Source organism: Corvus kubaryi, unplaced genomic scaffold (assembly GCF_017639235.1).
Source record: "Corvus kubaryi isolate FWS band 111438036 unplaced genomic scaffold, C.kubaryi_AGA036_p1.0 37309, whole genome shotgun sequence".
NCBI classification, from domain to species: Eukaryota; Metazoa; Chordata; class Aves; order Passeriformes; family Corvidae; genus Corvus; species Corvus kubaryi.
Genome location: NW_024581097.1, coordinates 93567 through 108330, shown reverse-complemented (window position 1 = coordinate 108330; position 14764 = coordinate 93567). Strand labels below are relative to the sequence as shown.

The window sequence follows — 14764 nt, the reverse complement described above, 5'->3', positions numbered from 1 at the left end:
GTCCCCGGCTCCGGCGTCCCGGCTGTCCCCGGCTCCGGCTCCGGAGCCCCGGCTGTCCCCGGCTCCGGCTGTCCCCAGCTCTGGAGCCCCGGCTGTTCTTGTCTTTGGCATCCCGGCTGTCCCTGGCTCCGGTGCCCCAGCTGTCCCCAGATCCACCGACCCGGCATCCCGGCTCCGGCGCTCCAGCTGTCCCCGGCTCCATCGCCCCGGCTGTCCCAGCTCCAGTAGACTGTTTTTTTCCCCAGCTCCAACGTCCTGTTTTTATCCAGCCCAAGTGTTCCAGCTGCCTCCAGCTCCGACACCTACACTGTCCGAGCCCCGGCTGTCACCAGCTCCGGTCACCAGCTCCGGTCCCCAGCTCCGGCTGTCCCAGCTCCAGTGTCCTGTTTGTTCCCAGCTCCAGCCCTCCGCCTCTCCCCTTCCCCGGCGTTCTGGCTGTCCCCAGCTCCAGCATCCCCACTCTCCCCAGCTCTGCCATCCCGTTTTTCCCCATCTCCAGCGTCCCAGCTGTCCCCAGCCCCGTCGCTCTGTCCCCCCTTCCCAATCCCGCAATATTCACTAACGGGGAGCACACGCAACAAAGGTCCCGCTCAGTGGCTCTCGCTGTACGTACAAGTTTATATACAGAAAATGGCCAAAAAGAGGGAAACCCAGAAAAATATATATAAAGGGGAAGGGGCCGCGGTTGGGGGGGCCGGAGCCACCCCTCGCCCACGCCCCCCACTCTGTACAGGACCCGGCTGGCGCTATTTACATCAGGGGCATTTTTACAGGGGAAGGGGGCACCGCGCCGGCAATGCCCTCGGGGAAGACGGCACCGGGGCTGCTGTGGGGCTGTGCCCTGGGCCGTGAAGGCACATGGGGCACCCCCAAGGGTGCCCCCAAGAAGACTCAGGCATCTGAGGGGGGACCCAGATATCCTGGGAGTGATCCAGAGGGGATCCCAGGCATTCCTGGAGTGATGTAGGGGTGGTCCCAGGCATCCCAGGGGCCACCTAGGTGTGCCCAGGGGGTCCCAGGCATCCTGTGGATGACCTAGGGGGGGTCCCAGGCATTCTGGGGGTGATTCAAGAGGGGTTCCAGGTGTTCTGGGGGTGACCCAGGGGTGTACATAGGGTCTTAGGGATGGCCCGGGGAGGTCCCAGGTGTCCCAGAGGTCATTCAGGAGTCCACAGGGAGGTCCTGGGCATCCCAGGACTGATCCAGGAGTGACCAGGGCCAGTTCCAGGCATCCTGGGAGTGACCCAGGGGTGACCAAGGCGGGGTCCCAAACATCCCACAGTTGATCTAGGGGTACACAGGAGATGTTCCAGGCATGCCAGGGGTGACCCAGGAGTGCCCAGGGGGTTCCCAGGCATCCTCGGACTGAACCAGGGTTGCCCAGGGCGGGTCCCAGATGTCCCCAGGCAGGTCAGGGGCTCGTGGCAGCCCCTTGCCCGGGACTCAGAAAGGCAGAGTGTCCATGAAAATCTTGTCAACGATGGGCGGTGGCGGCACCAGGTCCTCCAGCTTGAGGTAGAAGATGCGCTGGAGGCCCTGGGTGCAGAGGCTGCGCAGCTCCGGCAGCTTCCCCAGCAGCTTGGAGAGGCAGCTGGAGCGCCCGGGCTCGGCCCCTGCTGCTGCCATGTGGTCCTTGAGGCAGCCCACGATGCGGTTCTGCAGCTCCTCCACCCGCTTCGGCTCCTTCAGCCCATGCCGGTCTGGGGTTACACACAGGGTGTGGGACCGTGGCAACAGACACGAGGTGGGGATGGGGACAGCAGCCAGCCTGGAGCTGGGGGGGTCTCACCTGTGATGATGACAAGGGCGGCAAGGCAGGAGAAGGAGGGGACGTCGACGCTCATGCGGTGCAGGCTCTGGGAGAACTCGAGGATGGCGTCGATCCACTCTCCGAAGCCGCGCACGCACTGCTGCCGGTGCAGCACCACCCCGTTGCAGAAGATGAGTTTCCCTTCCTCTGGCTTAGAGCTGCCAGCACAAATCCAGGCGTCACCCCTTGGCACATCTCGGGCTCCCCCTGCTCTGCGCTGCCCCAGGGCTCACCGGTATGCCAGGCGCAGGATGAAGAGCTCCAGGAAGGCTGACTCCAGCAGAAGGTCCTGGTCCTCCTTGGGCAGCTCGGAGAATCCCTGGATCTTCTCGGCCCACTTGCGGATGACGTCCATGGAGCCGGTGAGCAGGTCATAGAACTGCTGCACGTCCACCGAGTCCTCCTTCTCAAACGGGCGCGGTGCTGACTCCTGGAACTGCGATGGGGATGGGTCAGGATTGGGATGGGGACGGGATCAGGATCTGTTGATGGGGATGGGTGAGAAACTGGGATGGGGATTGGGTCAGGATCCAACCCCAGCCCTGGCATGATCTTGGGGAGGGCATGGAGTGGCACTGGCCCTACCTTGGAGTAGTCGAGCTTGGTGGCACTGGGGATGGAGTCGATGTGTGCCCGCACCAGCGAGGTGATGAGGCTGACGGGGGACGCATCTGGTGGCTGTTTGGGCTTGGAGGGGAGACGGCCCCGCCGCCCTTTCAGGCTGTCGGTCCGGACCACTGCGGTTGGGACTTGCAGTGAGTGTGTCTGTCCTCAGTGCAGCCTGAAAGGCTGCAGAGTGGGGTCTCCCCACTCCTGCTGGGTACCCCCCACCCGGGATGGGACCCTGGTACCTTCTTTGACCATGCCGACGGCCAGGCACTTCTGGAAGCGGCAGAACTGGCAGCGGTTCCTGCGCCGCTTGTCCACAGGGCAATCCTTGTTGGCCAGGCAGATGTACTTGGCATTCTTCTGCACTGTGCGCTGCGGGTGGGGAAGGAGCGGCTGAGCTCAGCCCGGGGCGCCGAGCTCCAAACAAAAGCCCTTCTGTCCTCCCCTGCCTCCCGCTCCAGCCCAGCATCCGGCTCCATGTCCGTGGGGAGGGCTCCATGACCGTGCTCCCTGCCCTGCCCCTCGCTGGGGCACCCCGCAGCATCCTCCTGCTGCTGCAAAGCATTGTGGGAACATCCCGGCAGCCCGTGTTGAGTTGGGGGTCCCCTTACCTTGAAGAAGCCCTTGCAGCCCTCGCAGGTGCGCACACCGTAGTGCTGGCAGGACGCGTTGTCCCCGCAGACGGCGCAGCGACCCTCGCCCGCCCCGGGGCTGCGCACCTTGGTGGGCGCCAGCGCCGGCCCCTCCAGCAGCGGGGAGGTGGGGGCCAGGGGCAGCCCCGCGAAACCCCTGGCAGGACCTTGGCTCGGGGGGAAGGCGTCCGTGTCCAGCAGCCGCGGGTCCACACAGGGCGCGGGGCCTGGCTGCCCCTTCAGGGTCACAGGGGACCCACCTGGGCTGGGGGCCGGGGGGCCGAAGGCAAAGAAGGGGGGCTGTGACCCCCCGCCCTTGGCTGGCTCTGCCCAGGGCTGCCCACCCTCGTAGTTCGGTAGCGGTGAGTACGCCCCGAAGGAGCCCTCCCAGCCTGGGGCCTGTGGAGGCTGGAAGCCTGGCGTGGCGGGCGAGGGGATGGAGCAGGGGCTCCCGTAGCAGTCCGAGCCACTGGAGGAGAGGGCCTCGTCCGGCTGCCCACCGAAGGCGCTGGGGTAGCAGCCGTAAACCTGGAAGTCCTCCAGCTTGAAGGCGGTGGCGGCGCTGGACTGGCCGCTTGCTGGCAGCTGGTAGAGGAAGGCGTCAAACTCGCCGGCGTAGCCCTCCATGAAGGTGCTGAAGCTGGGCAGGGCAGGGGCGGCCGCCAGATCGGCTCCAGCCACTTCCATGGGGAATCGGCCGCCTTCAGGGCTGAGCAGCTCGGCCGGGCAGCGCTCACAGGGGCCAGTGCCCGCGGTGCCGTACTGTGCCTGGATGCAGGGCATCTCTGTGGGGAGAGAGGGGTGTCAGCGGGGACCCCGATATCAGCCCTCCGTCATCCAGGCAGAGGATGGAAACAGGGTGGGAACCACGGAGATTCCCCTCGTGCTGGAACTGGACCCCCATAGCCACTGGCTGTCTGGTGGCGGCCACCACTATCCCTGGGAAAGGTCACGGCACAGCCAATGGGTACAAAGGACATTCCCCAAAACGCTGGCTTAGCAAAAGCCCCCGAAAGGGAAGGAGGGAGGAATGTGGCCAGCAGATTCCCAAGCCCTCGGGCTGGCTGAGGGAAAACAGAGTCAGGGCTGAACTAGGTTTTGAGGATCCCACTTCCCCCATAACTCCTTTTGGGGCTTTTCAGGAACATCAGTGCAGGCAGACCTCCAGGTGCAGGGGGAGAGGAGCCCACCCTCTGTCCCTGAAGCCCCCCGGGGCTGTGCATGGACCCGGTGAGACACAAGACAAGCGGAGTCCCATGTCCAGCTGAAAGCCAAGCCAGAAGTGATCCCAATGGCAAGCCGATAATGTAATTCATCTTGCAGACCTTTAAAGGTCACGCTGTGCTGGCCCCCAGCCGCGGTCCTGGCACGGCCCTGCTGCCAGAGCACCCGCCGGCCCCCGGATTCCCCCAGCCAAATCTGGGCAACTCTCGTGGGCACCAAGAAAGCCGACACCCGCCAGAAGCTGGGTTTAAAAATACCCAGCGTGGGTCCAGCTCTGGCACCCATGGGGTGGCACCAGCCCCCAGCCCACTGCTGGCATCCCAGTGGAGTTTGTGCGTGTCCGGTTTGCGCGTGGGTTCAGAGGGGACGATGACCCCCCAGCTGCCTCCTGTCCCCAAATGAAGCCGAGGGGACAGGAGGCCGTGCTGGGGACACGGCCCCGGGGGACACTGTCTCTGCCAGTGGGAGTTTTCCTTGCCTACACGAAACCCCCGGCGGATGCAATGCCTCGACCCTTCCCGTGGTCCCGGTTATTTGAACGCTTTTGCTCTCACCCACTCACTGACAGCATTTGGGGTCCTCTCTGCCCTGTTTCCCCAGGGACTGGGCACAGATTCCCGCAGCAGCCTCCGCGCTGCCCACGGCCGGGCTCTATTTGCAGATTCCTCATTTGGGAGCGCAGGCAGCTGCCTGTGCCCAGCCCTGAGGCTGCTGCCTGCACGGGCGGGTGGCAGCCGCTGGCACCGGGCCCCGGGCCGCGGGCGGGCGAGAGCAGCCGGTGGCACCGGGGGTGGGCGACGCTGCCCACATCCCTGCCGGCACCTGCTGCCCGGTAATGCCGTGGCGGCTGCTGCCAGGCCTGCGTGGGCAGTGGGGGGTTTGCCTGCACATCCCTGTTTCCACTGCCAGGTCCTGATGCTGCCTGCACATCCCGGCTCGCAGCGCCGTAATCCCCGTGCTGCCCGCATGCTCCTGCCTGCCCAGCTGCTGCCCACTCCAGTTCCATGACCACTCTGCTCAGGGATCCCGGAGGGATGCCCGCTATGGGGTGACTCTGCCCCCCACAATCCCCAGAGACGGGGTGTTCCTGCACGTGCAGCTGGCCCCGGTCGGGGTGCCACGAGGGGGGAAGCAGCCCCGTTCCCCACAGTCCTAGTAGCGGCTCCCGGTCCTGCACAGCTCCTCACAGAGGAGTGGGTGGTGTCGGGCTCTTCCCGGGACCCCCGGGGCCGGGATCTCTCGCTCTGCCAACTCCCGTCTGGTGCGCGAGCCCCGGCTCTTCCCGGTGCTACCGGGACTCCTGATCCAGTTCCTGCCGCTGCCACCGGGACGCCCGATCCCGTGCGCCTTCCAGCGCCACGCGGGACGCCCGACTCGGTTCCCCCTGGTGCCACCGGATACCCCCAAGAGGCAGTCCCGCACAGCGCACACCGCCCGGTCCCTTCCACCGGGATCCCCGACTATCGCCGGTGGCACCGGGAGTTCCTTCCACAGTGTCCTTCAGACACCCGAGCCCCGGCTCCACCCGGTGCCATCGGGACGCGCGACCCGGTTGCCCGTGGTGCTGCTGGGACACCCGACCACATACACCTTGCAGGACGCCCACGTACATGCGCCCTGAGCCCCCGGTGCCACCTGACACGCCCGATCTGAATCCCTCCGGTGCCGCCCGGGACGATCGGTCCTGTTCCCCCTGGTGCCACCGGGACACCCGACCCCGTGCACCTCCCGGTGCGCGCAGCCCGCCCCCACTGCCAGCGGGACCCCCGCCCCCGGTGCCCCCCGCATCCCGGTGCCGCCCGTACCCGGCTGCCGGCGCGGCGGCGCTCCGGTTCCTGCTCCTGCCACCGCCGCTCCGCGGGCTCCGCCGGGCTCCGGCCCCGCCACTACTTTCTCTTAAGCGCTCGGTGACGCGCGGGGCGGCGCGGGGCCGGTGACGCACGGGGGGGGCGGCCCCGGCGGGGGCGCGGCCGTGACGCACGCGGGGTTCCATTGACGCACCCGCGGCCCCGGCTAAAAATACCCCCGCGGCCCCGGCTAAAAATAGCTCGGGCGCCCCTCGCTCCCCCACATATCCCCCCCGGGGCTCCGGGGGCCGCCAGCGGGGGGAGGGAGGCCCCGGTGTCAGGGGTATCCCCGGTGTCCCCAGGGCCGGTGCCCCTTCAGTATCCGCGGTGTCTCCTCGCTGCCGGTACCCCGGGGCTGGCATTCCCCAGTGCCTCCACCCCGGTGCTCTCTCGCTGCTGCTATTTCCGGTGTCCTCTCGTTGCTGGTACTCCGGTGCGCCCACCCTCCGTACCCCCTCGGTGCCGGCATCACTTAAGTCCCCGCCCCCGGTGCCCTCTCGGTGTCGGTATCCCCGGTGTCCCCTCGTTGACGGTACCCTGGTGCCCCCATTCTCGTTGCCCTCGGGGTGCCAGTATCTCCGGTACCGTTATCCCTGGAGCCCCCTCGGTGTCGGTATCTTCAGTGCCCCCATTCCCGGTGCCCCCCCGGTGCCGTTCTCCCCGTACCCCCGGTGCCGCTATGCCCGATGCCCATCTGAGCCGGTATCTCCGGTGCTCAGCGGCGCCGGTACCCCCGGTCTCCTCCTGCTCGGTGCCCGGGTGCGGGGGGAGTGACGCGGGGTCCCGCCTCCGCCCGGTCCCCCGGGGAGCCCCTGGCCGGGGCGATGGAAAGAGCGGCGGCTGCTGGCGGGCGCCGGCGCCGGGAACAGCGCCCGCGGGCTGGAAAGATGAGCTCAGCCCGTGCAGAGCCGGGCCGGGTCCGCGGGAGGCCGAAGGGTGAGCGGAAGGGACCCAGAACTTCCCAGTACCCTTCGGTGCCACGCCGGTACCCGCCCAATACCCTCCGGTACCATCCCGGTACCCTCCGGTACGGCTCCGGTACCTCCCGCGATGCCCCCCGGTACCACCCCGTATCTTCCCAGCCGGTACCCTCCGGTACTACCCCAGTACTCCCTTGGTATCTTCCGGTACCGACCCGACACACTTCGGTACCAGGTCGGTACCCTCCCTTGCCGTACCCGCCCGTATCCGCTCCCGGGGACAAACCGGGGGTCCTGGGGGACCCCGCTGTGCCCGGGTTGGCAGCGCCCCCGGGGTGGGCGGCCCCTTTCGTTCTTCTCCATTAGTGCCCGCTGCAGCGGCAGAGCCCCGCGGTACCGTCCCACCGGGGGAATGGAGCCACCCTGAGGCCGGTGCCCCGGTGCCCCGGGAGCCGCAGCCGGCGCCGGGGGTGCTGCCGGGACCCCCGGTACCGGGACCTTGCCCGGCCTCACGAAACCCCGGGCCCCGTGAGGAGCGGCGGGGGCGGGGGCAGCCCGGCACCAGAGGGGCCCGGAGGGCTCACGGGGGTATCAGAGGTGGTGGCCCGGGGGCGGGCGCCGTCGCCGCCTCCTCCCGTTGCCCATTACCTCGCTGCGGCCCCGCTTCTCGCTGGCGCCCGCCCCCGACGGGGTTCCGTGACATCACACCTGCCCGCTGACGTCACACCTCGTCACTGACGTCTTGGGGATCCCGCGGCACCACCGGGGCCGCCCCCAAAGGGATCCCCCGGGCTCGGCAGGACCTGCCGGGGTCCCTGCAACACGCGACGAGCAGCACGGCCGGTGCCAGCCCGGGGATACGGCCGGGAGTCCTCGGGACAGGTCCGACAGCGGGGTCCCAGAGCTCTCGGGGGTCCCAAAGGCACCGGGGGCACGGAGCGTGGCGGCTGCAGCCCCCCGCATCCCTCGCTTGGTTGCGGCGCTACCGGAGGCAGGAGGGTGACACTGGCAGCCCCCGCACCCGGGATTAGCTGTACCCCGGGAGAGGTCGCGGGGACTGCGACAGCCCCGGGGGAGGAAACCCGAGCCCAGCCACCCTGGCAAGGCCACGGGGGTGCAGGGGGGACCCCTGTTCACACCGGCCCCGGGGATCCACCCCGACACCCGGGTGGGGGCGCGGGGATACAGTGGCCACCAGCCAGCCCTTCCCGAGCCCCAGGGCGGGCGTTGGGGCTTGCAGGGTGCCCATGACCGGGCGGTGATTAGCCGGTGCCCACGGCCGGCGCTGGCTCCCTGCCCCGGGCCTATATTTATCGGTAATGACAGGCTGCTCCGGGGCGTTCCCGGTCCGTACCCCGCAGCCTTGGCCCCCCGGCCCTGCCCAGCTCAGCCGGTGCCACGCGTGACCCCGGTGTCCCACGGCCACCTGCCCATTTCCGGGCACACGCAGCCCCAGGTCGGGGCTATAAAAAGCTCAGCATGGGGTGGCAGCTGCGACGGGGGACCCGCTGTGGCTTTGACAAGAACGGGGTGCTCCGACCCTGGCAGCACGCGGGAGGATGCCGGGAGCTGCCGGGGCTGTGGGAGCCAGACCATAAATGTCCAGCACGGAGCCGAGCTGGAACAGGGACAAGGTAGGAGAGTGTGGGGGAGCCAGCAGAGCCCCCCACCCTCCACTCCATGGCGCACACACCCGCAGCTTTGGGGTTCTCACCCCCAGGTCTCCGGAGAGCAGACACCCCTGGGATCCTGGGGTGGGGGAAGGGAAGGGGAGGGGGGAGAGCTGAGCCATGGGACACTCCAGGACCTGAGAGCTGGGGTCCCCAAATACACAACAGCCCAGCCAGGGGGGAAACCGAGACACGGAGCAGGGGGCTGGGGGCTCTCGGTGCCCCACGGAGCACCCGTGCAAGGGAATCGTCGTGCAAGGGAATCCCTGTACACGCAGCGGTGCTGCAGCAGCAGCTGGGGGGGCTTTGTGTCCCCCAGCTCCTCTGGATGCTGCTTCAGCGGCTCTGGGGGACACTGAGGCAGGGCGTGGGGGGACCCCCGTGCCCGTCCTGCGCGGGCACCCTGTCCCCCGCGGGCGGAAGGGCTCGGGGTGGGACCCGCTTCCCGCCGGCTACCGGAGGAAACGGGGCAGGAAGGGCCTGGCCGGGGCCCCGCAGCGCCGGGACGTGGCCTGCGGCACCGGGGGCTGCAGCAGGCGGGGGGACACGGGGAGCCCCCGGGAGCTCACTCACGTCCGAGGCGACATCAGTTGGTCACCCCATGGCCACCCTGCCCGGAGCCCAGCGGGGAGGCCCAAGGGGGCAGTGTGGGGGCTATGGGGGAGCTGCAGCCTGGTGGGGTCCCCCAGGGACCCGGCCCCCCCAGGCACCCCATCCTGGTGCCCACGGGGCTCCGTCCCCCCTCAGTCACAGCCACACATCGCTGCAAATCGTCTCTGTATTGGCGAGCACCGACGTGGTACAACAGCCCGGGAGGAGCAGGGGGTGGGACCCCCAGAGCCCCCCTCACCTGGGGAATGCGGGGCTCCCCCGGCGCTCCCCTCCAGGGAGGAAGGCAGCCATTCCTGAGAGCAGCGACAGCTCCGTGAGCCGCCTCACAAGAGTCCTCATGTCTGTCCCTTGGTGTCACGTCCGTCCCTCAGTGTCACAATCCCCACGGCCCGGGGGGGGGGTGCCCAAATCGGGACCCCTGGGGCCAACCCAAACCTCCTTCCTGCAGCCCCCAGGGATGGGGGCCGGGGGAATGAAGCTCCTCGCAATAAATAAGTGAATAGTCCTGGGGGGCCGGGGGCCGCCGGCTAGAGGTGACTCTCCTCCTCCTCCAGCGCCCGGTTCAGACCCGGGATGAACTTGAGCAGCCGCCGGCGGAAGCTGCTGTGTCGGCCCTTGCGGGGAGCGGCCGCTCCCTCCCCGGGGTCCCCGGCCCGGGCCCAAAGCCTCCCCGCAGCCCCCGGGCCCCCTGCACACTTGAGGCTGGCGCTGCGGGCCAGGGCAGGTCGGGGGCGCGGTGGGGGGGGCGCAGGACCCCCGCTGTCCTCATCCTTGTCCTTGTTCCCATCCTTGTCCCCATCCAAGGAGCTGGAGGAGGCGAAGACGCAGGTCTGGTACAGGGAGTCATCGCTGCCGCTGGCACGGGAGGAGCCCCCCGGCAGTCCCTCCCCCTGCAGGCACCAGCGGATGGACTCCAGCGTGTCGTAGATGCTGGGGTCCTTGGCCACCACACCTGGTGGGAGACACGGGGGTGTCAAGGGGGCCGGGCAGTGCCCCAAAGCCCTCCTGCCAGCCCCCGGCCCCCACTCACCCCGCACCAGCCGCTGCTCCTGCACCATCAGCGAGCGAAACTCCCCCCACTTCTCGTAGAGGGTTTGCTGCGGGGAGGGTGAGGGGGTGAGGACTCTGGTGGAGGGGGTCCCCAACCCGCCGTGACCCCTGCCAGTCCCTGCTCACCTTCAGGTACTGCAGCCGGGCCTCCAGCTCGGCCCTCCGGATGGACGTCCCATAGAGCGTGTCGAGCCTGTGGGTCAGCAGCTGTCAGTAGGGGGGGGCTGCATCCACCCAGGCCCCCCCTGCGCCCCCCAGCTCACCGGAGTACATTGCCTGAGCTCTTGATGATCTCCACGATCTCGCGGTGCCGGATGCCCTCCACGTTCAGCCCGTTCACCCCCGTGATTGTGTCCCCTAGAGCACGGGGGGAACACGGGTTCAGGGACGCTGGTCCCCACTGCCAGGGTCCCCCCGGCTCCCCCAGGATGTGCTCACCAGCCTTGAGCCCCGCGGCCTCGGCCGGGCTCCCGCCGTGCACACGGCACACGAAGGTGAACATCTCCACGCTGTTCCTGTCCTGGTGGTGCAGCCCGTAGGTCTGGAATGGGGGTCCGGTGAGGGGCATGGGGACACCCCGACCCCCAGGGACCCCCCAGCAGCAGCCACGGGGCAGCAATTGCGGTGTTTAATCGCTCTGGGGTGATACGGGGCAGCACTTCGGCCGCCGGGAGGGGGGTCTTACCCTGATGGCTGCACCCCAGTGTGCCCCCCCGGCTGCCCCCACTGGCACAGCCGGGGGAGGTTCAGTAACACGGCCCCGCTAAAAATAACCCTGACCTCAGAAACAACTTAAAAATACCCTCGATGCAAAGCAAGGTGCGGGTTGGAAGGGTGGGGAGCAGGGTATGGTGTGGCCGGGCATGGCCGGGCTCGGATCGGCTCAACACCCACCTGGATCTCGAAGCCGAAAGACTCCTCTGCCTTCTTCTCTAGCGTCACCACCCTCCTGGGGACACAGGGATCAGGGACAAGGCACACCCAAACCCCCCCGTTCAAACTTTGGGCTCTTCTCAAAATGCGCCTTTGGGGTCCCCAAGGACAGGACACCTCTCCCTAAAACGGGATTCCCCCCCTGGTCCGCAGGGATGGAACCCCCCCCAGTTTGCCTTGGCCAGAGTCCTGTCACTTATCCTGTGGGTGCCAGGCAGGATCCCCACAGGGTCTGGGGTGTCTGAGCCCACCAGGCAGCTGTGACCCCATCGCTGCTCTCACCTGCCGCAGGTTTCCCCATAAAACCCCCCTCATTCCCAGCCCTCCTGGGGCCTCCAGCGTGGAACAATGTCCCAGGGCCAAGCTCCAACCCCCTGGGACAGGGACCCCAACCCCACTCCTGTGTCCCCTGTCCCTACCTGTGCTCCTCCGGGGACTGGCTCGGGGATGCCCACTTGAACCCTGCGTCCTGCGGCAAAGGAAGAGCCATCAGCGGGGAACGCCCGAGGGGACATCCCCCCCCTCCTCCAGGGACAGCCAAAACAGGGTGTCCCACCAGGACAGCACCAAACCCTGGGGGAGCACCGTGCCAAGGCGGCACCGAACCAGCACCCGGGTGCCCCCCGGCCGGCTGGGCATAACGGGGCTTTGATCGGTGCTCAAAGGCACCCTCAGAGCTGCCCTGCGCTCGCCCCACGCTTTGACGTCAACTGCGCCGCACCCACCCCACGCCAAGCTCGGAGGGGCCCCGGCACAGAGAGGCCCTGTTGTGGTCACAAAGTCGGGTTTTTTCATGCAAAATCCACCCCCCCCGGCCCAGACAATGTCCCCGTTGTGGCAGGCGCAGAGGCGTGGGCGGGTGGAGGGACTGGCCGGGCAAGACAGGACCCTCACCGCAGGGCAGGAGGTGACAGGGCTGTCCCCAAATGCCCCTCTGTGGCTGCTGGGCTCCCAGTGCAGGCAGTGACACCATAAGCTGCCCTTTGAGAGCGGCACATGGCACGTCTTGGTGGCAGCCGGGTGCCGGCGGTTCCCTCTGTGCTCTGCCACACGGGTGTCACCAGCCCCGCGGGTATCACCAGATAGTGACCGACCATCCCAAACACATCCATGGGTGCAGAACAACCAGAATTGGGTGTGTTCACCATAGGGAAAGTTGCTGCCTGTCACGTTGGGCCCCACGTCACCACAGCGACGGGAAGGAGACGTGGGAATGTCCTGGACCCCTCAGGGACATGTCTTGTGGTGGCCTTGGCCGGTGAGTGGGAGCTGGGCCACCATGCATATCTGGGCTGTGGCAGTGCAGCCGTGAGGCCACTTCTGCTCCGGATGTCGGCTCTGCTCTCGCTTCCCCACAACACTCAGGAAGCACCACGGGGCCGGGGGGAGCGCCAGGGCGGTGTCAGTCCCAGCGCCACCACAGAGGGGCTTTCCTAGGGGCCCCGTGTTCCACCAAACCAGACCCGGGGTACCCTGTGACCTGTCCCCTTGCCCTTCTCACAGGACACAGTCCCAGGGGGGCCGTGGGGTCACCCCTGTCCCAGTGACAGAGCCACGTACACTGGGGTGGGGGTCTGGCCCTGCGCCCTGAAAGCTGCAGGGCAGGACATGGAGAGGGATCAGGACAGGATGTGGGGCCTGGGGGGACACTGGGAAGGGGCAAGGGAAGACACCTGAGAGAACGTGTGGAGGGACCTGAACAGGACGTGGGGCTTGGGGGAAAAGCCAGGGTGGGGGTACAGGGGTAATACCGGAGCAGGACGTGGGGAGGATCCGGGACAGGATGTGACGCCTGGGGGGGACAATATGGAGCGGGACGGGGACACTGGGAAGATGCTGCGGCAGGATGGGACAGGGTGAGGAGATGCTGGGGCAGGACAAGAGGCTGGGGGCGGTCACCGGGGCAGGATCGGGACACCGGGGCGGGATGGGGACACGACGAAAGCTTAGGCGGGCCCCCGGGGCAGTACAGGGAGACCTCGGGGCGGGACAAGAGCTCAGGAGAAGACGGCGGAGCAGCCCCGCAGGGCGCAGGGACCAGCGGCTGGGCGCGATGGGGACACGGCGCAGCCCCGCTCCCCCCGCGGCGCCGGTTCCCCCTCCGGCCCTGGCGCACAACCGGGGGGCACTGGGGCGGCTCCCCCGTTCCCCCCGCAACCCTACCTTGCGTACGCGGGGCAGGGTCCCGCCGGCCGCCGCCAGCGCCCGGTAGAGCTCGGCGGGGCCGGGGCTCTCCGGGGCCACCGCCGGTGCCTCATCGTTCTTCGGCCGGAGCCGCCGCCGCCGCCGCCGCCGCAGGGTCATGGCCGGGCCGGGCGGTCCCGTGCGCCGCTATATGGACCCTGGGGGCGGGGACACCGCGGGACGCGCCCCTTTTGGCCCCAAACCGCACCCACTTGGGCGTTAAACCACGGTGGATTTGTGGTTTGGCCACGCCCCGTGCCGGGGAGCCTGTGCCGTGTCCGGCGTGTGGCCGGCACCGCTCCGGCCCCGGGCCCTGAGTAGGGACCACGTGGAGGTCCAGTGAGGGGCCCAGTGTGAGGGTCCTGCTCGGGGACCCCATGGAGGTCCAGCGTGGGGTCCAGCGCGGGGGTCCGTTGGGTGGGGTCCAGCAGGACGGTCCTATGCAGGGTCCTGCTTAGGGGTCCCGGGGGATCCAGGGGGAAGGTTCTGCCTGGGGTCCTGCTCGGTGACCCTGTGGGGGTCCAGCAGGGGGGTTCAGCGTAGGGTCCTGCTCAGGGACCTCGTGGGGTCCGGCGTGGGGGTCCAGTGGGAGGGCCCTTCATGAGGTTCTGCACAGGGATCCCATGGGAGTCCAGCGCGGGGGTCTGGTGGGAGGGTCCTGCGTGGGCGCATCCTCAGGGACACCACGGGGTTCAGCGTGGAGGTCTGAGTGCTTCTGTGGGGCAGTAGGAACCTGGGGGAAGTGGTATTCTGGGGGTGCAGGGCAGGATGCTGCTGGGGATGTCACGGGAGGCACTGTGGGGTGCCAAGGAGGGTTCCCGGGGACCACCTCAGGGATGATTTGGAGAGAAACCCGTGGGTTTCCGGGAGCAGAAGCAATGCGGGGCTCTGCTGCTCCCCGACAGCTGCCACCACGTCATCCCCAGGCCACCAGCCGCCGCCAAAGCCGCATTTGGGAGTTAATGGGAGGCAGGAGCTGGGGCAGCGGTGGTCACAGCCCCCGGCCCGGCTCCCAGCGGGGGCGGCCGGAGGGATTTAAACTGTGGCTGCACGATCTGTGCCGGCGCTGAGCTGGGACACGGAGGGAAGAACAATTCCCGGAGGCAGCCGCGGTGTCTGCTGCGGACACGTCGCGCGGCTCCGGCAGCTCCTCGCTGCGCCCCGGCGGGAGGCAACGGGAATTTTCCAGCTGGAGTTGAGAGCTTTGCCCAAATGTTTGTTTAAAATTTGCCAAAAAAAATGAAGATTGTAACAATCCCGCTGGCGTTCCACC

At 68.1% G+C, this 14764-nt stretch overlaps 2 protein-coding genes across 3 annotated transcripts; both read right to left on the bottom strand.

The window, feature by feature from the left end:
• Positions 1 to 598: 598 nt before the first annotated feature.
• On the bottom strand, positions 599 to 6189 carry NR4A1 (nuclear receptor subfamily 4 group A member 1). Its single transcript, XM_042028932.1, has 7 exons — positions 6081 to 6189; positions 3031 to 3836; positions 2662 to 2791; positions 2396 to 2547; positions 2044 to 2246; positions 1790 to 1968; positions 599 to 1700 (listed from the first exon to the last, which is right to left on the bottom strand). Exons 2-7 carry the CDS (start codon positions 3832 to 3834, stop codon positions 1444 to 1446), a joined length of 1725 nt encoding a protein of 574 aa, XP_041884866.1. The 5' UTR covers positions 3835 to 3836; positions 6081 to 6189; the 3' UTR covers positions 599 to 1443.
• A 3287-nt stretch (positions 6190 to 9476) lies between these two features.
• TAMALIN (trafficking regulator and scaffold protein tamalin) lies at positions 9477 to 13626 on the bottom strand. 2 transcript variants are annotated; one of them, XM_042028933.1, is made up of 8 exons: positions 13471 to 13626; positions 11727 to 11776; positions 11269 to 11323; positions 10813 to 10915; positions 10638 to 10731; positions 10501 to 10567; positions 10355 to 10421; positions 9477 to 10276 (listed from the first exon to the last, which is right to left on the bottom strand). In XM_042028933.1, exons 1-8 carry the CDS (start codon positions 13609 to 13611, stop codon positions 9852 to 9854), a joined length of 1002 nt encoding a protein of 333 aa, XP_041884867.1. In that variant the 5' UTR covers positions 13612 to 13626; the 3' UTR covers positions 9477 to 9851. The 2 variants fall into 2 exon arrangements, with proteins under 2 accessions (XP_041884867.1, XP_041884869.1); XM_042028935.1 differs by lacking the exon at positions 10355 to 10421.
• Positions 13627 to 14764: the final 1138 nt, after the last annotated feature.